We start from the raw sequence: 27,879 nt of genomic DNA on the forward strand, positions 1-27,879 counted from the left end.
TTTAGAGATGAGTAATTGGGGTTTGGGGGAAAATACAATTAATGGTCCAAACCTAAAACAGCTACCAACAGTGTCGGCACCAGAATGGTAAACAGTCTAACATGTTGGGATGACTTCTAGCTGTCTCCCCCAAACTGACACTTTACCTTTGCATCATCAGCTAACTATTTTTTATGTTGGGATTCTGAGTCTGAACATTTATTAAACTCACACTACAAATCCCCAAACAAGGCATCAGCGTGGCAGAAAAGCCAGAAAAAGATGAATGAAGCTTCCATCTTCCTGACACTGACAGAAAACAGGGAAGTTAAAGAAAAACAGAAATAAATATAAAGATCAGATCAAGTATTTCATACATCACAAACACAAGCAGCCGAGTCAGACTGGGTCCTCAACAGTAGTTCTGGCGATGCCAATCAGAACAGAACAGAACAGAAATCAATGATGCACTGCAATCTGTTGGAAGACAACGTCTTGGTCCCATCACCGAACACTAAACTCAGCAGGTTGAGTATGCATGCATGGCAATCTGGTGGTGCTAGTTTTGCTTACATATAGGCAGACAAAGGAGAGACAAACAAAAAGCAAAGGCCATATGCAGTAGAGCAAAATAAAGACCGTTTTTTGTTTGTTTGTTTTTTTGCTTCCCATTGGAGCTGAAGGAGGCAGGTAAAGTATGAATCTCAACAGGTTTTGGCTTCAGTGCACTCTGCAGAAACAGTAGAGCAATGGGCTACTTTTTGTGCAACAAACCGGCAACCACAGCTGCCCAAAGGTGATGTTTCCTTGAGTTGCTGGTGGTACAAATCCCTCATTCAGCAGTTAACTCTTCTGCAAAGGTATCCCATTTTAAAGAACTGTTGCACAAATTGTTTCCCGGCGCACTACTGTCCCCAGGATGTAATGCTACAGTAGCTATTCACACAAACACAATAACAAAATACACCAAAATACTTTTTGTCTCTGCTTCCTGACATAGGGCTGATTACACGAATCAGCAGACCCCATTAATGGAAACCATAAATAAAAGATTACAATATTAAACGTCTATGATAGGGGGATGATGGGAAATTTAAGAGATGAATATTAGAGGTCATTGTTATTTACAGGTGTTAAATTATTAAAAATGGCTTTTATCAGTTTCTGTGTTCTCTCTTAGTGTTCCTTTTGTGGCCTCGACGAATGGGACCTTTCAGCAGCTTCAAAAGTTGATGATGTCACAGCATTAAGACATCACGGCCTTCAAGGGCAGGTGACATCGTCTTGTCAAGAGTTGATGTTGTCCTGACAGAATTTCCTTCAGGGGTCCTCTGTTGTCTTGAGCAGCTCCATCAGTGCTCCCACAGCTCCAAAGTAACCCTGGAGCAAAAAGACAAGCACATAAATATATCTTATAGGCTTTTATCATGTAACCAACCAGTGGTTTGTTTCTGAGGGTAAATATAATGATTATAATTATTATAAACACATTAAGCAATCGCTTTAATTTAATAAAAGGACAGCCGTTTGCTCACCTCGTGTTCAAGGAAGAGAGCTCTTAGTTGGCCTTTGGACCAGTAGTCCATGGCATAAGCTAGCAGCTTGGTGGACACTGTGTTGATACGGAGGAAGTTCCCAACAAACACCACACGCTCAATTTTCTTATGAGAAAAAGAAGAAAAAAATAATTTTAGAGAAACTGAGACCCAACAAACAAGAGTTTAAACAAGTAATTCACAAATTGTTCTGATAATGAAGAAAGGTCATTTCTAAACGCTCCTGTCATCTTAGTAATGACTCATAAATAGCTACACATAAAAAATGTTAGGTTATGTTCTCTTTATCAAGAGTTCAGCCAATATACTTAATTTTTAGATCTAATATTTTTATAGGCTTTGAAAATCCTTTATTAGTGTGACACTAAAATTCTTACATATAACCTAACAAGGAATAATGAACTGCAGAGTTCTTATTTTTCTCCGCTCTGTCCCTGGACACGGTCACCAAAGTGATACTAAATCCCAGGTCTTTCATTTGGTGAAATAAAATATTTTAAAGGTAAATGTTTCTTATGACATTGACAGTTAATCCATGCCATGCAAATTTGATTAAAAACTGACTATAATAAAAGGCATATAATCTGCAAATATAGTAATAAAGAAAATATAAATAAAATAAAGGTTCTCTAGCACCACCACATGGTGGTGCTAGAGAACCAATAAACAAACACTGATGAAATCTGGTAGAATACCAAAGACACAAAAATCTTGAAAAACATCCTGCTGTGGTGTATGCAAGTATGTAATTCCTCCTGAAAATTTAGCAGGGTAACTTTGTGTTTGTCGATGTAGCTTAAACAGCACAATTCTTTGCCAATATAATGGTCAAATACAGGACTAAAATCCAGTTATCAAGATTTTTGTTTATGATAAAATGCGGGTCTTAATTTTATTACTAAGGCTTTCAGAAGTCATTTAAAAGAAACCCTCCATAACCCTATATATGCACGTTTTTCTTCGCTGCAGCTCTGCATGCAGTGATAGCCCTGTACAATGCTGCTTGATCGCCATGCCACAAGGCAACACTGTAAAGAAGCTCACAGCATGTAGAAATACTCCAGACTGATCCTTTACTTCAGCTTTAGCTGCTATGGTTTTGGTTTTTAAATTAATTTTACAGTTGCCTATTAAAACTAATAAATTGTTGTCACATAGTACGAGTAACCCCAATCCCAGAATTGTTTTATAGCTTACAGCTGGCTATTTACAAAATATTACAACATAAGTGTGAAATCTGGTGATTTTGTTTTTGCCAGCAAAAAACCCCCCAAAACATAAGCATGATTTAAAATATAAACAAATCCAGCAACCTTACCAAAAAAAAAACCAAAACTTAAAATTAAGGAATATATTTGGACTTCTAAAAATACAAAAACAAAAAAACTAAACAAAAAAAAAAAGCTCCACCCCCCACCTATGGAAGCCCGTTTCCGCCACTAAAAAACAAAAAAAGCTAGTATCCATAACTCGAAATTTCGAGTTATTTTCTCAAAATTTCGAGTTATTTTCTCAAAATTTCGAGTTATTTTCTCAAAATTTCGAGTTAGCTCTGCCAATCAAAAATATACGTGAATGAGGTCGCTTTCTTGTTACCCGGAAGCATATGGCGCAGTACCGCGCACTCAAAAACGGATCCCAACAAATTAAAGTATGTTTGCTGATAGTAACACCATGTGATTCAGCTAATAACACAGGGATTTCATCATTTGTGAAGCCAGGCTGAAAACACTCAGCAATCTGTGCATTCACGACTGGATGTAATACCGGTAGCTTAGCTGTAGCATTTGTAGCTGAGGGCTTCAGCTTCCAGGTAACATGGAAATGACGTCATTCACGTAGATTACTGATTGGCAGCGCTAACTCGAAATTTCGAGTTGCTTTTCTCAAAATTTTGAGTTAATATGTCGAAATTTCGAGAAAATAACTCGAAATTTTGAGTTATGGATCCTTTTTTTTTTTTAGTGGCAGAAACGGGCTTCCATACCCACCACCACGGACACACACAACAACAAAGAACTTTTCTTTTCTATTGTTAAATAGCTATAGCAAGCCATAAGATGTAACTTTTGAATGTGTTTGTAAAGAACAATTAGTTGATTTTATGTTTTTGGTAATCCTGAGTAGCCAGTAAAGAGTAGTTTAGGTGTAGGAGTGTCGATGGGTGATGCAATGACTAAATTCTGGTCTGGGTGTCTGTTTCTAAGAACTCAAAGAAACTATCTTAGAGGTTTATGAAACAGTAGATAAACTCATGCAAGTATCTGTATTACATAACCTTTATATGGCTATTATGATTAGCTGGGTATAGTTGACTGATTCAGCATGTGTGTGTGTGTGTGTGTGTACCTCGTTGACTGCACACATGCGTGCTATGGATCCTATGTTATTAGTGATGGTGACCAGAGTGGCTCTGGCCAGGTCTTCCTTACTGATGCTGTCTCGCTTCTCTTTGCTCATCATGTGACCAAAACTATAAAAGAGACCATAAAAAAACCCAACATGTAAAAGACATTTTCCTCAAAGTCTGATTAACTCTTCACATTAAAAAAACCAAACAAACAAAAAACGGAAACAAAAAAAAAAGTGAACCCATAAATTATTTAAAAACCTTTTGAAGCAACTGTCACTGGGTGTTACATGTGTTTTTACAATGCTTTATGGATCAACTTTGGACCCAGAGCTGCAGGTTTACTGTATACATGGTAAATTCAGTTTAACATGAGCACAGTGTGTCTCTGTGTAAAATATTTATAACTAACTGTTCATTTATTGGTATGTTTTTGCTTTTTTTTGCAATTAAACAATGTCCACACAATTTTGGATAATTTATCCTCTTATCTCATTGTGCTAAATGAGCAATTTATGTGAGCACATAAATCAGAGCTTTTAGCTCACTCATCAAGTTCCAAGGCAATTTCATCCACTTTACACAATTAGATTATTGATTAATCAGGTGTGCATTTTAGTGAGTAAATATCAGTTTAGGTTTTCCAGCTTTTAATCAGAGACACAGATTAAGATTTACTCTAGTGTTGTATCTGCATCTACAACGTGTTTTTTCCCCATTTTATTAATCTTTTATAGTTAAAATTAGGGCTGCTCAATATAACGATATATATCGGATGACGATATAAAAACATTGCTATCGTTTGTTTTGTGGTGTCGCAAAATAAACGGTTTACGGCAATATTTTTTCATCGTTTTGTCACTGTAGTGGCTATATTAATTTCTTAAAGTTCTCTCTTTCTCCTATATTTAATATAACCACGCTACCGATGGACAAGTGCCTGTTTTTTATGCGTTGTCGTTAACAACGACGATGGTAAAACCCTCCATGTCTGCTTATTTATTTTCCACATAAACCTTTCACAATAAAGCTCAAGATCCTGTTGAGACTTTTCAAAATAAACTAAATCACGTGAAACAGTATGCAGAGTATTTACGGATGAGAAGCAAAAAAGAGCCGCCAGGTGCTAAAAAATAAACCTTTGACTCGAACGTTAGAACAGGCTTTTCCCTGCAGCACGCCGTGTAATAAATACTCACAAAGAAAACCGCAGCCGTTACAACTTATGTCTAAAAATGTATAGTATCATGCATCGGTTAAAACATTCGACTCCAGGTACACAACGCCCAGCTTGAAACACTTCACGCAAGTCGAGCTGCCCGAGATTCACAGAATTTTCAGAAAATTTTGAATTTTTGTGATTTATATCGTTATCGGACGATAGATGTCTTATATTGGGATATGAGATTTTGGTCATATCGCACAGCCCTAGTTACAATAACCAAATAGTATTTTAACAGTAAACAATGCAGTCCACCACAGATGCAGTGCAGCCAGCTGAAATAAGCTCCTATAACATCTCCTGTGACATCTACAAAAATTACAAGTGTTACATAAACAGTGTCATGTGAAACAGCATAACATTGTGAAAACTACAGTACACTCTTATTGCTTCCACAGAAATAAAGAGCAGACAGACTCTCCTAATCAAATGCAACAGATTAATTTTTTATAAATCATCTGCAGCTGTGATCACCTATATAAAAGCAGATGGTTTGCCAGTTTGCTGTTCTGGAGTGTTCAAGTTAGTTTTAACACACTGCCACAATATTCCTAGGAGTGGACATGCTAGAAACCTAAGAGCTACATCTCAGATTTTACAGGCCTCAGTTAGCATGTTAAAATTCACTACAATAAGAAAAAGACTGAACAAGTAGGTCAAATGTGAGGACATCCGTCTAACATTTAAAACGTGGCCCCAATTTGGACATGCAACTGGACAATGATCCCAAGCAAACAGAACACCTGAGAAATAAAACAATCAAGCTGTTGCAACGGCCCAGTCAAAGTCCAGACTTGGTGGGACAGGCCTCTTAATGTCAAGCAGATAGTCAGAGATAATGCTTACTTCAAGTTAGTGCTTCTAAAGCTGGTTCTCCAAGCTACTAAATCATGAAATGCACTTAACTAAAATGTTCAGTTTCACATGAATTCACTGGTTTTCATTATCATGTCAGAAGCGAAGACACCGGACAACCAGACAAATACAAGATGTGCATCCTGGTCAAAGTTCAGTAATACAAACCAAACACAGCTCTGTTCATTGCATTACACTGTTCTATTTATTGTCTATTTTATAGTATGCATACAAACACTCCTGGGATCAGTCTGTATTTCATTGTACCGCTAAAAAACAAAAACAAGAAGCTTTAAATATAGAAAGAAAAAAAAGAGATGTTACCTGGATGCTACAGCAGAGCCCTGTAGACCAAATCGCTCGTAGTCTCCCCCATAGATATCTTTCACCAGTTTGTCCACATTTGTAGAGTCACCTTTGCTAGCCATTTCCAAAGCCTCCTCAAACGTCTCGCAGCCAGTGAGCAGACAGCAAAGCCCCAGGAATGTACCACCTCCCAGACTGAAGGGTGTAAACAACATAAATTATAGATCAAAGAAAAAGAAGGGAGAAAAATGCTACTGAAGTTTAATGAAGCAATTGAAACGGTGTGAACACTTTAACACTGACAGTACACAAAAAATGTCCATATCAACTCCAACCTTGGAACAAATGTTAAGTCCTAGGCCAACAAAATGTCTCACACATTATGCTTCAACTGTAAAATAAAGCTCATAATACAAATCTTAACACATCTATGGTTTTTATGGCTTTTGGGTGACTTGTCATTTTAGTATTCAAGATTTAGTTTACTATGTTTTTATACTTTTATGTCTTTATTTAAACTCCATATTATTCATTTTATTTTTCTTTGTATCTTTGCATATGCTAGAGAATATTTTTAAACTGGCTATATAAATACATTCGATTAAAATATGCTACAAAATAAACACCTAGTTGGTGCCAGAATAAGTGAGGAGAAACAGAGCCAACATGAGACAGCTGTTTTGAAATAAAATACTTTATACAACATTAATGTATAAAGCCTTTGTGCCTCAACTAGCCCACACTACTCACACCCACAACAAGTGAGTTCTGTTTGATCATGTTTCTCTTCCTGGAACAGTGCAATAGATTCAGATGGAGGCTGTACATGCACACATAAACACTGATGTCACGGTGAGTAGCTGCAATAAGACACACTTGCCATTTACAGAACAAGGAAGTAAAGAATGACCAGAGGTACACTGCGACAACAGCGACTGGCCATAGTTGAAAAAATTTGTTTATAAGGTCAAATATGATTTCACTGTATTACAGAATACTCAGGAGGCTGAGTAAATCCTAATATCATCAAAGGAAAAACTCTTTGTACAACTCATAATGGGTAGAAGTAACTTCAATTTCTTACAAATATTTACAGTTCATTCTATGATCATATCTAGTTCTACAACTTTGTAAGTACTAAGGTACACAAGGTGATAATGAATATGACTGTCGCAACTAAAGCAACTGAGTCTGGCATATCTGCCAGATCTACTAAAGCCATAAAAGTGCCACCTTCACCTTTTGCACATACTCTTGAAAAATACTTCTCATGCAGAACTTCATGTTCAAAGAACACGGATGTAGGGCTTAAGAGGAGTTCACCACAACAACAAACAGCTGTAATCCTTCTGTTGTTTATTAGGTTGGAAATCACTTGGTTGAAACAGCACCTATTTTCTATCACTGGCACTTTTTCTTCCATAAATTTTGCTTCAAACAATGAGTTTATTTCACAGCCGGGTTATAGAAACATTTTTTTAACAAGTTTGTTAATGTGAAGAATAATGTGTATATTCTATTATTGAGTGAAAAATAAAAATAAACACTTGTCTATAGTTTATAGTTTAGTTATAGTTTATCTATATATATAATTTTTTACTTTTCTTAAATTATTATTGGAGCTGAACTCCAATATAGTTTCTCTGTACTTAATTAATACTTCTGTTAATAACTTATTGGTATTGTCTTCTACTGACATGGACTGTTCTACACACCATCACTTGCCTGTGACAGTAGCCACACTGCATCATTAATCTCTTGATCAGTTTTTTTTTAATTATCTTAAAACTTATCTAATTTGAATTTTCAAAAATTATATTCTTATTATTATATTCTTCCACTCTGCTTATAAATATTCTGTGTGCACCATTAAAGAGGTTCCCATTCTCCTCACCTGGTACCAGTCACCCGTTTGTAGTTGTTCTCTGAGTACACAGCCAGTATGGAGACTCCTGAGCCAATGTTGACCAGCAACATAGGAAAGGGGTTGTCCAAAGTGCAGGGCTTCTTCACACAGCTCTGGGTGTCTGATGGGTTCTGGAAGTAGTAGCACTCAGGGTGTCCGTTGAAGCCTACCCGATCGACAAACAGCAGACCACGAATCAAGCAGTCTAGCTCGTCCAGCTTAAGCAGCTCCAGGTCAGCCATCTGCTCACAAATGTAGGAGGTTTAAAACATTGATAAGGCACTACTTTATCTGCTAAATTGTTCCTGATTATTTAAAGTAAAACATTCCTTGAAACCCTTGATTTGTCAGTTGTATAGTATTAAAATGACTTTCAAAACCTCACTGAAAATGGTCTTTAAAAATTAAAAAGTTCCTTATCCAAATGCAGACTAGACTATCAACATTCCTATAAAAGTATACAATGTGGATTACTGTAAATTGGCATGATGGTAACGGTGTAAAAATTAAGAAGAAAACTGGTTGCTTGTAGAAAATAGTAGAGCCCAAGAACTATGGGCTATGACTTTTAGAGATAAAGAAAAAAAACATGAGTGTAGACGTGAGACATTAAAATATTTTAAAACACATTGGGGTTGAATTGATGACATTTAGCACAGTTTGTGCAGTGTCAGAGATTTCACTGATCCTGCTGAAGTGCAGACATGGTCAATGAACCTAGGTAAAAAGGTACTGTGAGGGAAGGCAAGAATTTCTGATGAAATTACATTGAAACACGATTCTGTAAACAAATGACCTAGATTTTTTGCACTTTTTGTCCCATTTATTCATCTATTAACCATTTTCTTGATTGTTTATTTAGAGTTTGAATTAACATATCAAAAATGGGCACCAAAGACAAAAAAAAAAAAAAGGCCCCTTCTGAAACCCTATATGCCACAAACTGATATTGACCTCCCTAGAAATGTAAATTCCCTTTGCTTGTTCTGTACAGGTGGTTACTCCTGTGTATTTCCAGCTACTTTTTCACTGCAACTTTTGAATGGATCAGTGAGAGACTAAAAGTCACCTCAATATAAGAAATAATCAAAACCTCAATAAAAGTAGTCACGACTACCAGCAAACTCCTGGAGAGAGACTGCTGAAACTATCAGAATGGACAAAGATGTAGAAAAATGGCATGCATTTTCAATTTCTCTTTGCTATTTGGGCTGATTGGGACCTGATGAATGTAAAAACAAAGAATTACCTGATTTTTTCTTTTTAACCTGATTTTTGTTTCTAAGAAAAATGAGATCCACATAAGAGGGCATTCGTTTTAAATTTTGATAGAACAGTGGCAGTATAATGTCCTCGTAAGTGGATATCAGGCCCTTGTAGAGCAAAATTTAGTATTTTGGTCTTGACAACCAAAAACGTGACGTCCACATATGTGGACGCCAGGTCCTAGGAGGTTAAAAAAAACCCCAAATACTGTAAAATACTAGGACATGACCAAAATGTAATTAACACTTATTGCACCACGCAAAGTATGAATCCTTGCAATAGTGCTGGTTGCTTGCATTGGTTACGTCGTGGGCTGTATAAAGAGTCACTGCACAAAACTCTAAATCTGCTGTTATTTGCAAAGGTTAACCACCGTGAATTAATCTGCATATTTGAATTGACACAGATTTTCAAACATGAAGGATTTGTGTCTCCTCCCAATCTTGCACTGGGGAACTTTAACATGTTAGGCGAATGTGGTAACCACTACACCACATATCTATTTTCAATCAACTAAGTATTTGATTAATCAACTATTCACTGTAATTATGTTACAATGTTTAATCAGTACCACTGATACTGAGATGTTATCTCTGTATATACTGCACACTCACCATTCTGAACTCATTCTCAAACTTGTAAGCCCCGCCTCCAGTGGCACAGAGTGTTGTGTGCAAGCTAGAGAAGTTCTTATCCCGTCCCATCTGAATAAAGCGGGGCATGGCCTGTGTTGGGAAGCGAATGAAGTGCAGGTTTCCTGTCCTGCCGCACATGGTCAGATTCCTCAGCTCCAGGTGAACGTCACGGACACCTGTTTTACCTGAATAAGGAAAGAATAATTTTACCATATGGCATTGCCTCCTGATTTGTGTTATGCTTTTAATTTCGTTTGAACACTCAAGTGACCCAAAAGCTGAATTTGAAGCTGATAACAAAATTCATCTCATAAATTGTAAAACTGTAAAATATATCAGTGAGAGATACCTATATCCATCTGCATTAGGGCTGCCACAAACGATTATTTTGATAGTCGACTAGTCACCGATTATTTTTGCGATTAGTCGACTAATCAGATCATCATCCATTGGACGTAAAACTACAGCTTATTGCACCAGCAGCATCTGCTCTTATATAACTATCATTAGCTTACAGCTTTAAGTGTTTAAGGTCTGTGCTAACTAAAAATAAAGACAAGATAGTTTATTAAATTTTAATGAAATTTGCAGATTGTTTTGGTGAAGTTTAATAAACTCCTTGCTATCTAAAATATAACAGGACACTGGAGTATATTCTGGAGCATCTCACACTTCTGATAATCAGTTGTCTGCTTGACGTTTATTCAGCTGTGTAAAAACTAGAACTTTAATCTCAGACAAACTGATTTACTCAGGAACAAATAAAATACTAAAAAAAAAGCCAAACAATAACATTTTAAGTTATCTAAGTGACTCATATATATTTAACCTGAGTAGCGAAAGACGGCGGTGGGTTTGAAAACGATTTGCGGGGAGTCCGGTGTTCTCACGGCTCTAGTTAGCCTTGCCCCCGGCTCGCTAACGAGCTAGTGGGTAACAGACGTCTCCGAAAACGTTGGAGCGCTTTTGAAAATATGTGGTGTCCTGATAAACTGAGCAGATATTTGAGGTTTACACAGCTACATTCTCGCCTGAAAATATGTTAAACGTTTATTTTGTGACCCAGAAAGAATAATAAGAGTAACATTAAAACTAACTAGCTGCCGCCATTGTTGGAAACTGCGCTGGGCCGCGCTATGAATTCTGGGACACAGCTGCTTCTTCTTCTTCTTCTTCGGGGTTTAACGGTAGCTGACATCCTTGTACATGCAATGCTGCCATCTTCTGTTTCAGTCCGTTATTACACTCTTAAATCCTGCCACTTATTCCTGCGTCTTTTGTGATCTTACAAAGCTTCAAACGACGCGTCGACTATTAAATCAGTCGTCGACGATTTTGATAGTCGACGTAATCGTGACTAGTCGACAAATCGTGGCAGCCCTAATCTGCATGTGTAAATAGTCATACCATAGGCAACGTTTGAGGTGAGGTAGCGGCGGATTGACTTGAGGTTTTCCACTTCCTCCTGTTCTTCCTCTGCAGTTATATCGACTGGCTCAAAGTACACCAACTTGACCAAAGTTCCACCAATGTCCATACCAAACCAGGGGAAGGCTGGAGAAGGTAATGGAAAAACAAGTAAACTGTTACTTTAAAAAGGAAAACAAGACATGCAGACATTTTTGCATAACATATTGAATTCTGGTTGTTATGCTAATAAAAAATAAATACAGGCCTATTTCCTTTGCAAATGATAAGGACATACCCCTGAACCATGATGTGCTCTAGACCAAAGTTGCATGAAATAAGCACCAGAGACTCAGAGTAATAATCCTTAATAGAAATCTATGGAAGAACTCAATAACGGCAAGGCATTTATCCCCCAATCCCTTTGCCAAAAGCCAATTAAAAGCTGAAGCAGGAAACATATGAGCCAACTGTGTTGCTGCACAGATACATGAATCATAACACACTTTCAACTGTGATGTGACAGGCACATCTGCTCATTATTATCCAAGTCTATGGATATCACAATAAAGGAATGAATAAAGGAAATGAAGCAAATTCCAGTAATTCAATCAATGGAGTTTATTACTAATGTCTCCCCGTTCATTTAGATAGGAGTTGCAAAATAACTGCCCAAAGGCAGTTACGATGTACAAATTGCCAAGACAGTAATCTTGCTTCCAGGATGGTTTTAGTAGGAACTAGAGATGGCACGATACCACTTTTTTATGTCCGATACCGATATCATAAATTTGGATATCTGCCGATACCGATATGAATCCGATATAGTGTTTTTTAATCAACAAAACTGTTTTTTAAATATCTTGCTGCATTTTGTATAAGTTCATACTCAAGTTTAAAACAACAACTACACTAAAGCTATTCTGTTATACCTGTATGCAAAAAAAAATATTTCATAGTTCAGCAATACTGATCAATCTAATAAACTTAAACCTGCACCATCCTCCCTATTCTGGTATTTTAAAGAGTACTTAGCATATATATTAAGCAACCTAACTAATAGGGTTCCAACTCCCAGCAACAATAAAAATAAATAAATAAAAAATAGGGAACCACCCCTCACGCTCCACCTCATGATGCTTAATCGACGTAATCAACCTTAATTTGATGCAGTGTGGAAAAAAAATGCACAGAAATCAATTTTTTTTCAAGAAATATTAAATAGATTCAACATCTTTCTTCAACAAAATTGCAGACTGCACAGATGGTACCTTCCCAAAGGAAAAAGTACTATAGCTTACTAGGGTATATATATTAGACTTAATAGTTACTATATACAGTAATTGACTTCTATTCATTTAACATCAAATTAAAACTTTGGGTGTCAGATAATTATTCATTAAAAGCTAGACATTTTAAATGAGAATAAGAAAGAAAAGTATGTCTTTGTGCCCCCTTTTCCCTGTTCATGCCCTATCGGCCCCCCTGGCTAAACTTTGCTAGATCCGCCCCTGCACAGTTACCAGCGTCAGCTACGTAGAAAAAGATCCTGGAGTAGAAAGTAATATTAAATACATTCTAACAATAGCTGATCAAGCTTAAACGTGCTGCTGTTGTTCAGCCGCTGGTTTCCTCTTTCTGGTGCAAAGTGGGCCAAAAGCAAACTAGAGTCACGGACTGGCAACAGAAAAGCCGATCAGCTGATCGTTAAGCAGTTTCATGATTGAAGTAGCAGCAAGAAGAGGCAGTCGTTTGTTAAGCTTAACGCAGGAATGCTTTACAAACATTCAGAGATGGACTTACACACTTGCTTTACTTCTCTCGGGATAACTTTATCGGAGATGAAATGCCGGGTTGCTAGCGAAGCTCCACATGCTATCCAGACCACCGACAGGTCCCGCATGCCACAGCCGCTCTATCACGTGATGCATACTGCTCCAACGTGCTAACGTTCTGAGGTGAGTTACGGGGTGTTGCAAGTTTTGTGAGGTGCTTTCGTGATATTTAATGGATCGGATTACATTTTTTATTTTTCTCCGATATCCGATCCAGTAATTTAGGTCAGTATCGGACCGATACCGATACGTAATATCGGATCGGTCCATCTCTAGTAGGAACACTGTACATCGAATGCTGCAAAAAAACAACAACACTCGAGCAAGGGGAAACAATCTGGACTTGATATTTTCGGGTAGAACACTGAGTTCAGCACAAAAAAATGAAAATCTTCCAGCACCACTGGCTAGGAAAAAAAGCTACCACAGCACAACAAGATTGCCATAGAAACAGTTACCACTCCCCATCATCTCCTGTTCGCTCGGTATCTCATACACTGTTCAGCCTCCTATTTTCTCTTTCCCTTAGCTTCTCCTCTCCTCTCCACCTCTCAGCCTTTATCACAGTCTCATACACACCATCCATCTTCCTTTCTCGACCTTTCCCACTTCCTCCCCTCCTCCATCTCCATCAGCATTCTCTCATTTGGAGTTTCTTGCCTTTCACCACACATTTTTCCCTTTTGTCCTTTCAGCTTTTTATTTTAGTGAACACCATCTTCTTCCAGCTTCATTCTCTTCCACTCCTCCTTATAGCTTTCCCTTGTATCTCATCTGTCAGTCACTTTAATTAAATTAACATTTACATGGCCAGGATGACATAAGTGATACTGCAGGATGTTTTTAATTCACCACAAAGCAACGGATATTTGCCTCCAAAAACAATACATCAAATTGTATTCTTATTGATTTTTCTCAAGACATACAAAATGTATTTCTATTTTTAGAAGCTAACTGCATTGGCACTTCAGCAAAGAGAAAAGTTCTGGTTGAAATTTTGGTAAGAATGGTTTGATAACAAAATGAGGTTACACAGAGCTAAATGAGAGGAAAAACACTCGGCATACCTCAAGTTTAGTTTTAAGGTTTTGCTGCGCTGTAGAGAGGCAAGACAAATATGAAAAGGAAGGTTTCGCACATGACATTTAATACTGGCTGTATCATTTAGTGTGTAGTTGGGTACAATGGAAACCATGTGCTAGTGTTCAAGACAACCATGCTCACTTAAACTGTGTTGCTGTGGAAGGCAGCATTGAACAAAAGAATGTGTTGAAGCCAACCATTTAGTACATAACTGGTAAACAGCACACTGAGACAATATATAATGTCTTTCACATGTAAACAAAATCCTACAGAAACACAGATGATAAACAAATGAAGCATGCTTCTATAACCCCTCGGCTGATCAGTTTATTATGGGACCCAAACACTGACACTTGTGATGTGTCCTTACTTTATACATCAGCTTGATTTCCATTCTGAGCAATATATATTTCCCTGTAAATATAGAATAAGCAATTCAAGACTCCAGGCGTATAAACTTGGATTTGGTTCACTGAATACTGTTAGATGCTAAGAACACATTTTATTTTAAACCTTCAATGAGAGTAAATGTTGATCAGTAAGCTTCTCTACTGAAGCAGCTACCTCTGAATAGAAGTTCAGCATATGATTAATCACTTAACTGTAAAAAGAGTGTGTCCCTGCAGTCATCAGTTTCCGATCAATTTCAAAAACTCTCAATAATAACACAAAGAATAAATAGTAAATACAACATTCATAAATAATTCATTAATTAACTGTTTCAAATCCAAGTAAATCAGACTTAGAACATTGATATATTTGACTCTTTACCTTCATGACAGTAGTAGTTAAACACTGAACTAATTTACCACCATTTGGACTTAAAAAGGTCAGCACGTGACTGTTCACTGCCCTCTCTGCGCCTTTACTGTGGCCCTTGCATGATGATCAAAGTGACTATTTCACAACTGACCAGTGAAGGGAACAGACTGAATGTCTGGCTTACTGAGGCAAAGTCCACTTTCAGCTAAGCTGAGGATTCCACTTCAGAGGATGATCACTTGTAAACACATACTTTATGATTTGTTAGCAATTAGTGTTAGCAACACAAGCATATGCACATGTGACCCTTGATCTAATGTTTATGGTAAATTATGTCAAACTGACATACTATACAGACAAAAGTATTGGGCCAAATATCTTAATCTTTGAATTCCGGTGTTTTAAATCCACAGGTTTTATACACAGGTGTATAAAATTAGGCACCTAACAACGTAGTCTGCCTTTAAAAATGTTTGAGAAAGAATGTGTCGTTCTAAAGAGCTCACTGAATTCGAGTGTGGTACTGTAACAGGATGCCAAGATTGCAAAAACTAAGTTTGCTGCATGTCCTCCCTTGTAAAAATTCCACAATCAACTGTAAGTGGTATTATTGCAAAGTGCTAGGGTTTAGGAACCACAGCAACTCAGCCACAAAATGGCAGACCATAAAGACTTACAGAACAGGGTTGCTGTGAGCTGAGGATCTTAGTGTGTAAAAGTCACGAGTGCTCTGCTGACTCAATAACTACAGGGTTCCAAACCACCCTCTCAGAGTAAACATCAGCACAAAAACTGTGCACCAAGACTTCGTGGAATGGTTTTGGCCAAGCAGATCCTGTAGGGGGATGTGTCCTTATACGATACTGTTTACGGTTTGTCAGAAAAGTGAATGCGCAACAGTAACTTCAGTATTAATCTCTTTAGTATAACATCTCACTTTTGATGAAACTACGTCACAGTCTCCACTTTTACACCTACTAAAATCTACTTTCTTTTGAACACATAAAGGATAGGCTTTGTAAATGATATACCACTAATATTGCTTTTAATGTCAGCAAACTGTCATAACCAAAGGTTACTCAGGTTTCACATTATTTTTAATATCTATAAAATGATTTGCACAGAACAATGTAAACTCGTGCAATACTTTTACACCTTTGTCTATTGAAAACTGAGCTAACTAATAGGAACCAAAACCAACTCTATGACTTTTAGCCCTGTTAAGGTTATCTGTTGATAACCCAACGCTACACCTGCTCCAACTCCACTACAGTGGCTAATGCCTTTCAGTCACCCACCACATTGTCTAGTGCACTTTTTTGCCACTGTGCCCTCTTACCCAGTGACCTTCTCTCATGTCTGTAAATAAGAACTGGCAGACATTGATTTTCCAATGCCTGCTGTGGAAATCTCACCTGCTAGATTTTTAACTCAAACATCCCTCTTGTTGAGTGTGACACTAATGATTCTTAGATTCATTACTATCATTTTATCCTGCCAAACAAAGAGAATTTTTTTTCCTTTTTCTGGTTTTTTAATAAAGGAAATACATGCTTATAATAGAGACAGCAGCTCTCACCACTGAGATCAAGATTAATGGTTTAAAAGAGAAAGTAAAATTGCACAAGTATTATGGATTGTTACTAGCATTTCTGCCTTCCACCTTCAAAGAAATGAACCCACTCTGACAAAATGAAAGGCAACACTGCAAGCAAAAGGAACAAAAGCCAGCCAGCCAGGGTAGATGACAGGGTCTGTCTCAAGTGACAGTCATGTTTTTCTCCATAATCCCAGCCAAAAAACAAACTCACAAGCAGTACATGACATTATTCAAATTCAGAATTTAAATTTATACAAACAAACATATTTATTTAACATTACACTGTAAAAATCATGAATTCCTCCCTGAGATAAACATAAATAATCTAAGGATTTTAATTTTATCAATTTTGAGCTGCTTGGAGACTCTAACTATGTTAACATCACTGCTGTGACTTTTTAATGATCTGTGTGAAAACTACAAACTTCTTGTTTCCCTTTTTAGGGTTTTATGTTGTCATTGTGGAAATTCTTTAAACTACATTTAAGCCACAATAATAATGTTAGTAAGGAAGATGTCAGTTATGGTTCAGATGGTACAGCAGAGTGTCCACTAATTGCAAGCTTGGTGTTTCAAGCTCCAGCCCCTTCTGCTGATGTCATATGTCCGGAACCTGAAGCACTGAAATTGCTTGGCCCATTACATGGGCAGCCAAGTATCAGGCACAGCGCCTGCAACACTGGTGTTTGCCTTGAACAAGAGGCAAAAATCACAAATACATTGTAAGAGAAAACTGTAACCCTGTTTTGAAGCCTGTTGGCGATAATGTACAAAATGTAATGCCAAAATGCAATAATTGAAAATGACTTTGTCATTAAGACAAGATATTAAATGTTGAAAATGAGAAGTTGTGGCTTCCATTTGATTGATACTGCATTGCATTTATTTAACAAAACTAACTATTTGGGAACTGATTTGACCAATTTTTTTTCTTAATAAAGGATATGAGCTGCTCAGCAGTTCAGTTATACTTTTTATTTTGTAATGCTTTCAATAAGTGACAGGTCTACATTTCCAGTCGCAGTCTTTTATGAAAGATCCATGCTGTTGTATTACATGGAGAATTTAGTGTGGCATTATTCTTCTAAATAAGCCCTTTCTTGAAGAAGACACTGTTCCATAAAATATTTACATATTGTTCAGCATTAATGAAGCCTTCACAAATGTGCAAATTATCCGTACTATATGACGCCTCATTCAGTCAGAAGTACTAGCTTTTCAACTTCAAGCTGATCACAAGTAGGAAAGGTCCCTCTACCCCTGGCCCAAAAAACACAGCATCCATGATTTTTTTTTTTAAAAAGCAAAAAATAAATAAATCCCTTTTTAATTTGGCAGACCACCCGGACAGTTTCCATACCACCTCAGTCTATCATAAATGTACTCAATCTTAGAGAGGATAAAAATTAAAAAATTAAGCTTTACAGTTCTTCTGAGGTTGTGTCTAAAAGTGGGCTTTTAGGGCTTAGTGGACAGGGGAAAACGAGGAAAGAGCAACAAAGGGACCTCTTTGGATTTCAATGAGGGATGCTACATTTTATTCAACAAGGCCACTACATCAATGGGAAACAGAACTAATAGAGCACAGGTAGTCATCAATCACCATCAATTTTGTGTGTGGAAATCAGAGGCTAAAAAGACTGTAAATCCAAAGTTTGGGGACAATAGATAGCAGAGATTAAAGTTGTTAGTAAATGCATTAAGGTTTGTAAAGCCCCTCTTGTTTTACCATTTCTCTTTGTTACTTTTGTGTTCTTTCAGTAACCTTTTGCACTGCCTATTTGACTTGGACTTCTTAAAAGAAGAGACCTGGTATGTCTTCAGGAACTTTGTAACTAAATAAAGCATAAATAAAAAATAAAGAATATCAAAGAGATATGAAGTTAACTAAACGCAAAAAATACTGTTTATACAAATGCTCCCTTCTGCCAGCTTGGCACAATAGGTCAAGACAGACTACCACCAACTTTTTCTAACATGTTAACATTGGCTGTGTTGGGACAAAGTTTCCACTTCATGAAAAATGCATTTCCTGACTGATATGTCACCGTTTTGTCCTGAGGGTGTCTTTATCTCCAACTTGCGAGGATGCTTTCCTGGGAGAGATGTTATTAGCAAATAGGGCTGGGCCATATCATACCTTTCACGGTAATACCGGTATAATGTTGGGTAGAGCTGGGCGATATATCGAGTTTTAAAAAAATATCGATATATTTTTATACGAGATATAAGATGTGACAATATCTTTTATATCGATATAGTCTATGTTACGTTAAAGCTATACTTGTGGAGCCGCAAGTTTGCCTCTCTTTCGTCCACTTTTGTCTTTACGCAACGTTACTCGGCCTCGCCCCTCCTTCACTGAATACAACTCCCCCTCCTCCCCCATCGCTTCACCTGCAGGAAGCGACAAGACGGACACGGCAAATCTCCGTTAATGAGTTACTGCGCATCGACCCGTGCGTGGGGCTGGACGCCGGCAACGTGTTAGCTAGCTAACCACGCTAACGAGCTAACCACGCTAACGCCATGCAGCCCAGAGGCGCTGCACAGCCTAAAATCCTTTCATTTTCTCAAAAGTTGACAGCGCGCCTTATGTATGAATTCTGGTTGTGCTTGATGGCTGCGAACCGATTTTATGTGGTACACAGCGCTCAGCAATCTGTCAAAAAATGTTTTAGTACGACTTTGGTAAGCTACGGAGCTGCACCGCTTGATGGACTGTCAGAGCATTACGGCTACCGAGGAGCCTCGCGGAGTGATACGTACTGTGCTTCAACGTAATATTACCCTACTGTGTATAAGGACCATAAATGGCACCTGTTAAGAGACGTGGTTACGAAGAGGATTTCAAACTCAATGCTGTCAGTCACAGAGTAGAAGTTGGGAACAGAGCAGCTGTGAAATCTGTCTTTGTTATTGTGCTCAGCGTCTTTTAGTTTACATTTTGACTGCACAATTGTGAGCTTTTTGTTATGCACAAAAACAACATTGTTTTCTTTTATTTATGGAGCATTATTATTTAATAAATGCTCAGAATTTATTTTTGAGTAAATTTTATGTACATCTATGCTCTATGTTAATAAAAGTGCCTGTGTGACATCTGGGACACAGCTTTGACTAAGAACTCTCTTTTTGTTCTTACTTTATGGCTTTAAAAAAAAAAAATCGAGATATATATCTTATATCGCCATCTAGGTAAAAAATATCGAGATATGAATTTTGGGTCATATCGCCCAGCCCTAATGTTGGGCAACGATAAGAAAATGAAATCCCGCGATAGAATATGGGTAAAACGCGCATGCACAGTGCCTTTGTTTTCATACGCACATGGCGGAAAAAGCATGGCGGTGACTGAGAATGAGAAGGGCGAAAGCGGAACGTTGAATGAAACACACGAATCAGAATTGGTTTGTAAAAATGCTGCAACTTCAGTGGTGTGGCACTGGTTTGGCTTTCGTCCGTCAGATACACAACAAAGCACTATTTTTGGTAGAGCATGCTAGCGGGCCGTCGTTATTGCCGTGTTTTTTGGAAAATACGGCACACTTAAAATCAATCCTTTGATTTTTTCTGAAACTCGACAGAGCCCCTTATAATCCGGTGTGCCTTATGTATGAATTCTGGTTGTGTTTACTGACCTCGAAATGATTTTATGTGGTACACGGCACTCAAAAATCTGTCAAATATTTTAGTACGACTTTGCTAAGCTACGAACCCGCACCACTTGATGGATTGTCGGAGCATTACGGCTACCGTAGGCAGGCCAATTTCCACTGGAAATGCCTTTTGGTTAAACTTTCAGCAAGGAATTTGCATTTGCACTGTTAAATTTTTATATAACTTTAATGCACATAAAAAACAGCTGCTTGTTTAAGTTGTGGAGTTGTAAAGTATTTTGTCTAGTGTCAATTATATCATCAGTTATATAGTTATCGCAAATTTTCAAATGTATATCGTGATAAATATTTTTGGTCATATCGCCCTGCTCTATTAGCAAATATGAATATATAGCCTAGTCATTTGAGAACTTTTTTTGTTATTGTTGAATTTCATGGACATGCCTGTGATAGACTGGCAGTCTGTCCAGGTTGTACCCTGCCCCCTCACACTATGATAGATGAGATAGGCTCCAGCACCACCAGAACCCTGAATTTGATAAGTTGAAGAAAATGGATGGTTGAGTGGATGGATTTCATTACATACTGAAACTTGATTCACTGCAAGGCAAATAGGAAAACTACTGTTAGCTGTTTCCATCACTCTTTTACTATTATGTAGAAAGTTATTTAAGGTAGCGCTGGGCGATATGACCCAAAATTCATATCTCGATATTTTTTAGCTGGATGGCGATATAAGATATATATCTCGATATTTTTTTTTAAGCCATAAAGTAAGAACAAAAAGAGAGTTCTTAGTCAAAGCTGTGTCCCAGATGTCACACAGGCACTTTTATTAACATACAGCACAGATGTACATGAAAAATTACTCAAAATTAAATTATGAGCATTCATTAAATAATAATGCTCCATAAATAAAAGAAAACAAGGTTGTTTTTGTGCTAAACAAAGAGCTCACAATTGTGCAGTCAAAATGTAAACTAAAAGACGCTGAGCGTAATAACAAAGACAGACAGATTTCACAGCTGCTCTGTTCCCAAGTTTTACTGTGTGACTGATAGCCTGGAGTTTGAAATCCGCTTTATAACCACGTCTCTTACAGGTGCCATTTATGGTCCTTATACACACACAATACGGTAATATTACGTTGAAGCACAGTACGTATCACTCCGCGAAGCTCCTCGGTAGCCGTAATGCGCCGACAATCTATCAAGCGGTGCAGCTCCGTAGCTTACCAAAGTCGTACTCAAACATTTTTGACAGATTGCTGAGCGCCGTGTACCACATAAAATCGGTTCGCGGCCATCAAGCACAACCAGAATTCATACATAAGGCGCACTATCAACTTTTGAGAGAATGAAAGGATTTTAGGGTTAGCGCTGTTAGCTCGTTAGCATGTTTAGCTCGTTAGCACGTTGACGCCGTCCAGCCCCACGCATGGGGCGATGCCCAGTAACTCGTTAACGGAGATTTGCCGTGTCCGTCTTGTCGCTGCCTGCACGTGAAGCGATGGGGGAGGAGGGGGAGTTGTCTTCAGTGAAGGTGAGGCGGAGTAACGTTGCGTAGAGACAAAAGTGGACGAAAGAGAGGCAAACTTGCGGCTCCACAACTATAATTATAACGTAACATAGACTATATCGATACAAAGGACATTGTCACATCTTATATCTCGTATAAAAATATATCGATATGTTTTAAAAACTCGATATATCGCCCAGCTCTAATTTAAGGTATCCAAAGCATTTAAATCTCTCTACGAGTTGCTCTTTAGCAATTTCAGGGTCATCAAAAAAACAAGTAGTCAGGAACACCTGACTTATTCAAGGCTTCAAAGAGCATACAGAGCCATATAACACAAACACACTTTGCCCACCAAAGAGCAAGGTTGGGGCATGAAGACTGATTTGTGTAGATGTAGGTAAAAGGTCCTTGGCCTAACAAACACCAATATTGCACTGCATGTCCCCATGACATACACAGATTTCATACACAGATTTCACATACACACACACTAACATACATATAACATTTCTCATTGCTTCACCTTTAAGCTCAGGTTTCAAAGAAGGGTTTGGTGTTTGTATGTGTGTGGAAGCAAATTGTGTAAAAAGAAGAGGGAATGACACAAAAGTATTGCTTTTGCCCTGCATGACAAAAATGAGTGAGAGAGACTAAAAAGGTACACTATTGCATACCCTAGACAATATATTTACTGTTAGTAATGACAGGGCATTACTTCAGGTCACAGATTACATCTTTTTTCATTTAAAAGATTTTAACACGTTACAATGCTAACCAGAGGTTGCCTTTTTTATATTCTGGGATGATGTAAACAGCCGTACGACGATAATAAGGATGTTTTGTTCTGGACATTCTAAAGTCTTAAGATTAAGAGTTTCACCATTATCTTCATCTCTTTTTGCATCCACTTTACTTTTACTATTACCTACATATTATTATAGTTACAATTAGAGAAGTACCGCCATCACCTTCACTGTTACTGCTAACACTTAATTACATCCATCATTTCTCACACTTGAACTTTACTTAGATGTGTATTTTTATATCCAATACAACAACACAATCAATTTATTACTGAGAAATCTTTGTCATTATTTGAAGCATCATCTGCTGTTACCACATAGTCTGGTCCGTCTGGTTTCATGTTTCCTCATGGGCAGGCTGGCCTTGAGTCTGTCTTACCTCAATAAACAAAAGCCTGAGTATTTTTTTGTTATGTTCTCAACAAAAATGTATGTTAAAAATCTCATGGTTGACCACCAAATTTTTTTAAATAAAAGAAAAATCCTGGATTTAAATGTCAAGTATTCCCTTGTTCCAGATTCTGTACTGTAAGTATCAATTTGTGATATCACAGGAAATTACTTTTTTCATTGCAGACTATTCTTTGAGCAATTTATTTTGTATACCACAAATATAAAATACACACACACACACACACCCTGGAAACAACTTATTTCTATTTTAAACCAGCTGCAGACCACTTTCTACCTGTATGTTGTTGATGGAGGCAGTGTACAAATTATGTGGTACAACCGGTCTGTGGGCTACTCTTCCTTGAGCTGTTGCTGGTGTCAGCCAGCCAAAGAGAAGAGTAAAGTAATAGCATAAAAGAGCTGAAGTGAGGCCAAGTGTGTCCACTGCAGCCACTGTGTGTAATTTTCATACCTAATGTTTTTTATATTATATCTCTTTTTTTCCCCTCACTTGTCCCATTCCTGTCAAACACCATTCTCTATTCTGGAACACTTGTCAACCAATCCGCTTTCAACCACTGCACAACATCATCAAAAACCAGCAATTTGCAGTTGGGATTTTGGGGGACTGCATGGGAGCAAGTTTTCATTGGGTGAAAACCCCTTCAAGTGCGCTGGGACAATGGGGACATATATAGGCAAATAGCACTTTTCTACTCTTTAGAAATGGAAATCAGAAGACTTGTAGGACTCCACATAGTTTCAGCGTGGAAGAGAAGTTTCAGTCTGGAAAAGAAGTTTTGGTTGGTTTTTGGGTTTCATAGGTCAAGCACTTCCCGTCATCTGAATTTACATTATCTCTGAAACACCTTCCCAAATTTCCTAAACGTTTACTGAAACTCGTCATCATGTCTTAGTCACAATCCATTAAATAAGGCAATAGTAGAACACTGACTGAACCTGTGGCACACCTGGATGAACCTGTATCTCTTTATCACTGCAACTATGTTACTAAATTATGCTCAGGTTGAACAGGCTGACTCAAATGAGATTGAAACTGGGTATGACACTGTTACTTTTTCTGTCTGTCTGTTTGTTTCTGACATTAAATGAAAAAGTCACAACCTGAATATATCCAAAAACTATCAAGGGTTTCACTTGTGAGAATGCTTTTGAGACACTTCTATATATAAGATATATATGTTTTCTGTTACTAAAGTGGCAAAAATAAAATAAAAATGACAATTAGTACACCCTTAATTAAGGGACATACACACAAATGCCAAAACAGTTTCAGGAAAACTTTGGTATGAGATCCTCACACTAATTTAACTAAGCTTAAAACATATTAAATTCAATTTTATTGAATTGCCAATTCACAATAAAAGTCACCTCAAGGTGCTTTACAGTGTAAACCCTACAATAATACAGAGGAAACCCCCAACAATCAGATGGCCTTCTGAGTAAGCACTTGGTGACAGTGGGAAAGAAAACCTCACTTTTAATAGAAAGAATTCTCCAGTAGAACTGGGCTTAGGGAGGGACAACTATCTGCCACACCTGGTTGGGGTGAGAGCGACAGTGCACTTCAGTAATGGATGTAATTACTGTATATTTGTACTGTATTGAAACATTGTCTTCAACTTATATAACTTATACAAATACCTGTTTTGAACAAACAGGATAAAATCGTATGTGCTGGTTTAAAACTAAAAGGTCAAATTGAAACATTAACTAATATAAAACTGTGAAGACAAGTTTCTGCTTTGTTGTTAACTGCATGTGCTAACTGCTGCCAAGTTGCTTTTGGTGCAAATAAAGGGTACTACAGGCAGTGTTACCCGAAAGTAACCCCAACCTTAAACCACTTCAAAAATCACACCCCCGAGGGAAACACATTCCAGGTTCAGCCCTCACTGAAGAAAAGCTTAGAAAGTTATCCGTTTGACAGAATGGCTGGCCTGCATCCAAGGATAACTCAACCATTAAGCAGAGCAGCTCTGACCGGACATTTCAAAGTTTACAGATGAAATAGTCCTTAATGTTGTAATCCGGGCTAATTCTGGTGTAGGTTCTTCTTTCCAGTGGCACCACTTCTCTTATGACTTATGCACCAGTTATCACAGAAAGCCAGATCAAGATGTGAAATATAAAAAGTATGTTATATTATTCTACAGTAACATTTTATCATGGTCATTTTCAGAATTTCTGATTAGTTTTTCTCATATCACTCACAGATACAAACCTCAATACATACTATACATCTGCAGGGGTACATCTAACCAAAAGAAGTTATTCTGTCTTATCTTTTTGAACTTGATTTTTCATCCTACAGAATAACAACTGATAATATTTATTCTCTGATAAGTCGTTCAAACAGATTGCAATGTCATTCTATAATAATAAAAACTTTTTTATGGGTTGATTTCTGTCCATCAGTGAGTAAAGTGTAGCAGTACTATAAAAATATTGTGACAAAGTAACAATGAAAGAACTTTAAATATCAGAGCATAATTAAATATATTTCAATACTCACATCACTTTTTAAAAAGATTGCAATGCATTAGAACAACATGTAACAGTTTTCTTAGTAAGCAAACAAAACCAAGCACTTATTAAAAATATGTGTACATATAGTGTATTTGAGATCTCATAAGGGAGGAGATTAATATAGAACAAGCTTGTAACAGGTTAAAGTGACAAAAAATCCACTGAAAACCAAGAATTATGTCATCAGCCTTTGTCTCTCCCAAATAGTCTCTAACAGACTCACGCAATGCTGTCATGCTTACTTATAAACAAAGGCATTCAAAAGTCCATGTGGTCACTCCGCAAGCATCTCCACAGAGCAGTAACGAGATTTACCATGACAGCCACACTCAGCCATAACAAACCCAGTGGCTTTCACTGAATGCTTAAGTATGGCTGGGAATCAGCTGTGCACGACAGCATTACTGACTGCTATGTCCATGTAATTAAGAGTAATTCTACATATATTGTAATGCCTAGATATCCTCAGTACCAACAAATAAAATTAAACTAAAACTTACCAGGCTTCTTCTCATTTATGAGTTTCATAATGGTGTAATATATCGTCTCACGGTGTGAACAAAATAATAATAACAACTGAAAAACGTTAAAAACTGTATCTCCGCAGAAAGTCTTCAGTCCCGGAGATCAGAAAATACTTAGCTCGTTGAATAAAACGAGACTTTCACACATTCTCTGTTAAAACTTCCAACTTTACCCGGATGAACCTACTCCCATCATCAGAACATACTCGGTAAATAATGGGGCGGGACTGCTGCTCATTCGCCCTGACTCTTGTAGACAAGAGTCCAGTGCTTATTGGCTGCGGTAAACCAGGCCCACTTATCAGGAGCTTTTTCACCACCGGAAACCGACCAATCACAGCGTTCCAAATGCAACCTGAGGGTTCATTAAAAACAAAAGGGGGTCTCCCTGGCGACGGCAGGGCTTGAAGATTGGACAGAACAGTTCGAAACGCATTCTGATCGGACACCAGTATGATCTGAAGCAGATAACACAGTTATAATAAATTATTAATCGTTAACAATGAGGCAGAACTCGTGCTGAGTGACAGCGTTTCCATTCCTGTCATTGCAACACTGCACGATTGTGCAAACACCGGCCGGTTGGTATTGCATTTACCCGGCTCATGTTTGGCACAAATGACAGCAGATACAGAAAAATCATGTCAGAACGAAAAAAAAAATCAACTTACGGGGTCTGTGTTTTCGCACCGACTCGGTCCTCCTCCGTAGTCTGCACCTCTTGGCCGGGGACCCGCTGCACTCTGCATCATCCCCGCGGTGCAGATGATGCATGTTTTCAAAAGTGCCGCTGCCGCTGGGTACGGTGCTTGAGCCGAATGCATTGCTGCTGCTGCTGCAACAGCTGCCGTTAGTGGCCACCATGACATGACTGTGAAAAACCTTCTGGCTCTGCCCATTGTTAACATGAAAGGGTCCCGAAGCTCCTTTCTTATCCATCATTGACTTGGCTTTATCCATGGCAGCAGCTACCCTAGCCGAACGTAGCTTAGCATCTGTGAGGGAAACAAAACGTAAGAGCCCCAGCCGCTAGCAGTGTCTATCCCGGCTACTTTAGCTTAGCCAGCTAATACTAGCCCGTCTTCCAACGTAATGAGGCAGTCTAGCGACCAGCTAGCGTCTAAATATAACGTATTTTAATCTAAAGTATGTGGCTAAATTGTGTCGTATATTTTACTATAATGTCCGTAAAAACAAAACTGCGAACAGCTGCTAAAATACAGTGTTTCCCTTGAGGTCACTCGCGGTCATTTCCCTAAACTGAGATCCTGGCAGGCAGCAGCAGCCGGCGCGCGCGTGTGTGTCGGTGGACTGCTACGTCACATCAGCTCCTCCAGTCAAGGCCTGAACCTGTTCACCTCCTCTAACCGGTTTCCTCTGCTTTTTGCAGGAGATGCACCGCAATTCTTCGCTTTAACACAGAGACATGCAAGAATGGACTCATTCCCCGTCGCCTTCGATGCAACAATGAACTGCGGCCGCTCCCTGCTGGTTTACTCTTCACTAAAGTCTACAGTACCACTCCGTGCAGCGGTGGGCGCTTTATTTATAAGCGTCGCCGTTGGCCGTCATCCTCATTCCCCGTAGTCCTCTCCACGCGTGATGCGCGCACAAAGCTGCCAGTCAATGTATCAGTCATGAAAATGAACCGTAGTGACCCTGAAGTTGCATGCAAAAAAACGCACATCCAACTGAAAAATCTGTCT

General features: G+C 38.1%; 1 protein-coding gene across 2 annotated transcripts; it reads right to left on the bottom strand.

Moving 5' to 3' along the window:
- Nucleotides 1-114: 114 nt before the first annotated feature.
- Nucleotides 115-27,763, bottom strand: pank1a (pantothenate kinase 1a). Of its 2 annotated transcripts, none has more exons than XM_082556695.1 (8): nucleotides 26,845-27,763; nucleotides 11,483-11,629; nucleotides 10,055-10,260; nucleotides 8,163-8,416; nucleotides 6,287-6,463; nucleotides 3,885-4,008; nucleotides 1,515-1,640; nucleotides 115-1,359 (listed from the first exon to the last, which is right to left on the bottom strand). In XM_082556695.1, exons 1-8 carry the CDS (start codon nucleotides 27,131-27,133, stop codon nucleotides 1,300-1,302), a joined length of 1,383 nt encoding a protein of 460 aa, XP_082412821.1. In that variant the 5' UTR covers nucleotides 27,134-27,763; the 3' UTR covers nucleotides 115-1,299. The 2 variants fall into 2 exon arrangements, with proteins under 2 accessions (XP_082412821.1, XP_082412822.1); XM_082556696.1 differs by lacking the exon at nucleotides 26,845-27,763 and adding an exon at nucleotides 26,150-26,383.
- Between the last annotated feature and the right edge of the window lie 116 nt (nucleotides 27,764-27,879).

The sequence above is a fragment of the Aulonocara stuartgranti genome (genome assembly GCF_965226115.1).
Source record: "Aulonocara stuartgranti genome assembly, chromosome: 13".
Lineage (NCBI taxonomy): Eukaryota > Metazoa > Chordata > Actinopteri > Cichliformes > Cichlidae > Aulonocara > Aulonocara stuartgranti.